General features: G+C 35.1%; 1 protein-coding gene across 1 annotated transcript; it reads right to left on the bottom strand.

Annotated features, from left to right (window-relative positions):
- Nucleotides 1-730: 730 nt before the first annotated feature.
- Nucleotides 731-2,084, bottom strand: LOC110902775 (UPF0481 protein At3g47200). The gene has a single exon (XM_022149182.2). The coding sequence runs from the start codon at nucleotides 2,018-2,020 to the stop codon at nucleotides 857-859; it is 1,164 nt and encodes a 387-aa protein (XP_022004874.2). The 5' UTR covers nucleotides 2,021-2,084; the 3' UTR covers nucleotides 731-856.
- Nucleotides 2,085-2,550: the final 466 nt, after the last annotated feature.

Here is a 2,550-nt window from a genome sequence, read left to right as displayed (position 1 = left end):
CTAAAACAAATACAAAATAAACACAATTAGGTTGTTTTTTGGGGCAAATTAAAAGAAATACAAAATAAACACAATTGGGTTGTTTTTTTTTTTTTTTTTTTTTTTTTTTGCGCAAATAACAAAAGAAAAAAATAAGAGTGAATTTCAAGGATTGTCTTTTATCTTTATACCTATTTTCAGGCGTTGTCATTTATGTTCAAAATTGACGAGTTTTGTCCTTTATGTTTTCATATCATACACGTTTTGTCCTTTAGGCTTAACCCAGTTAGTTTTTTCAGTTAAATTTAGTCATGTGCTTTGCATATGAGGGCATTTTTGTCAATTCAAAGGTTGCAGAAGCTTTGAGCTGTAAATCTGCTGTTGAACTTACCTTTGAATTGACTAAAATGCTCTCATGTACAAAGCATATGACCAAATTTAACTGAAAAAACTAACTGGGTTGGGTTTAAAGGACAAAACGTGTATGATATGAAAACATAAAACTCGTCAGTTTTGAACATAAAGGACAGCGCCTGAAAATAAGTATAAAGATAAAGGACAATCCTTGAAATTCACTCTAAAAAAATAATGAATGTTTGTGCAGCAAACCCAAATCATATAAGGCCCATATTAAAATTGGGCCCTTGTATTAACACAGTTTAAATTGGAATTAATAGTATTCCGCCTTATTAATCATACCACTAGTTAAAATAAAAAAATAAATACTAATTTAATATGTTAAAGAGTGAACTTTTGCAACATATATCAATAATAATCCAATCCAAAAGGCATACAAATTATGAAGTGCTAAAAACATATACCATAACAGTTATTTAACGGCATAATAAATTAGGATTAACAACAACTAAAAGAACAACTAAGGACTATTATGGATTGATAAAGTTCTCATAATGGTTGCCCAATTACTAGAAAAATGTGATTCTATCTCTGCCATTTCCCGTGACAAATAGCTCCTCCCAATGTTGAATACTTGTATGTTCTTCCCCAAATTGTTGAAGAAAGAAACAACACTTGCATCATCTCTTGAGTGTCTCATGATAATCCCGTCATCACGAAGTAAGGCTACATCTTTCGGTTCGTTGATGAGACAGTTCATGAAGTAAATGTAGTCCGTGAAGTATGTGAATGCATCTCTACTGGATTGCTCCCACCCAAGACAGTTGGTGATGAGGTTCATGTTGAAGTCGTTTATGTTTATAACAGGAATTTCAAGCACTCCGTTTTTGAACTCTATATCTAAAAATCCAACATGTTTTTGCGCCTTGAACTTGATCCCCGATGTCCTTAATCGGGCCACACATTGTATAATTTCATTTGACGTAGGCTTGGTTTGCCTCTCGTTATCTATATGTGTAGTGTACACCTTTGGCATAAGGCTTTTGTATACTAACTCAAGTAAATGTTTGGGCCTGTGGGCCGAAAATGGAACTTTAGTGGGAACTGGAAAGACTAACCTAATAGCTTCCATGATTAAAGAAAGTAGTTCTTTCTCGTGTTCTGAAGTCTTTGTAACCGCATACAAGGACTCTAGAACATAGAAAGGAAGTTGGTTTTCAAGCTTGAGAAGGTCTGCAATCATAAGTGGGACCGTAGACGGCCTCACGAAAATAGGATCATCATCAATCTTGTCTTCACTCTTTCCTAGAAACCTTAAAAGTTCGATTACAAAACAACCATCAAGCAACATCATTTCCACAAAATCATAACTACATAGAGGGCCCACATCCCCGTACGACACGTAGCACCCTTGTGCGCGTGCTTCCAACCCTCTCATTTCTTTTAGAAAAAACCCTAAATCTTTGCTCGATTTAGCATTCATTCTCAAAAGCAGTTCTCTTAAAAAGTACCATTTGTTGTCATCAAACTCGACCAAATAATCATTACCTCGGTGGTAAGGGCCTATCGAGACAATGCGAGGGTGTAGGTAATCACCTCCGAGATCCCCGATAAACTTGAAGATACAAGGGCATCCTTGAGACCTTTGTAGCCTATGAGTTTTGACTTTGAGACGATGCTCCATTACCCGGAGATAAGCTTTCTGTTGATCTTGCTCTAAATCATCTTTATGGTCTTGGTTTATTGTAAAGACAGCATCAACTAGACCAATGTGGTTAGCTTGAAACCTAAGTTTCTGATTGTTGCCAATTACAACTATCTGGTGATCCATGATATGAAAAACACACATACAGACACAAGCTATAAGTAGTAACTAAAATAGAGGAATAAACAGTCGTCAGCTAAGAGCATTCACATCCAAAGAACCAAATTCTGTGTGGGGTGTTTTTAAAATATAAAAATTATAAAAAGTGGTTGTGAGTGGAGGAGAGAGAAAATGTTACTGTTCATCTGTATATTTAGGGGGACACTGTTCACCCCCTATAATTTTTTAATATATTTTGAAAGTGGTTGTGAGTGGAGGAGAGAGAAAACGTAATGATAAAGGTATAAAAAACATTATTTAATTGAAAGGGAGAGAGAAAATGTAGTGTTTTTTAATGTAATTTAGGGTGAAAATATAGTGGAATGGATGTGAATGCTCTAATTGCCACT

This window comes from Helianthus annuus, chromosome 13 (assembly GCF_002127325.2).
Source record: "Helianthus annuus cultivar XRQ/B chromosome 13, HanXRQr2.0-SUNRISE, whole genome shotgun sequence".
NCBI classification, from domain to species: Eukaryota; Viridiplantae; Streptophyta; class Magnoliopsida; order Asterales; family Asteraceae; genus Helianthus; species Helianthus annuus.
The sequence above is the reverse complement of the archived record's forward strand: the minus strand, read 5'-3'. Positions and strand labels throughout refer to the sequence as shown.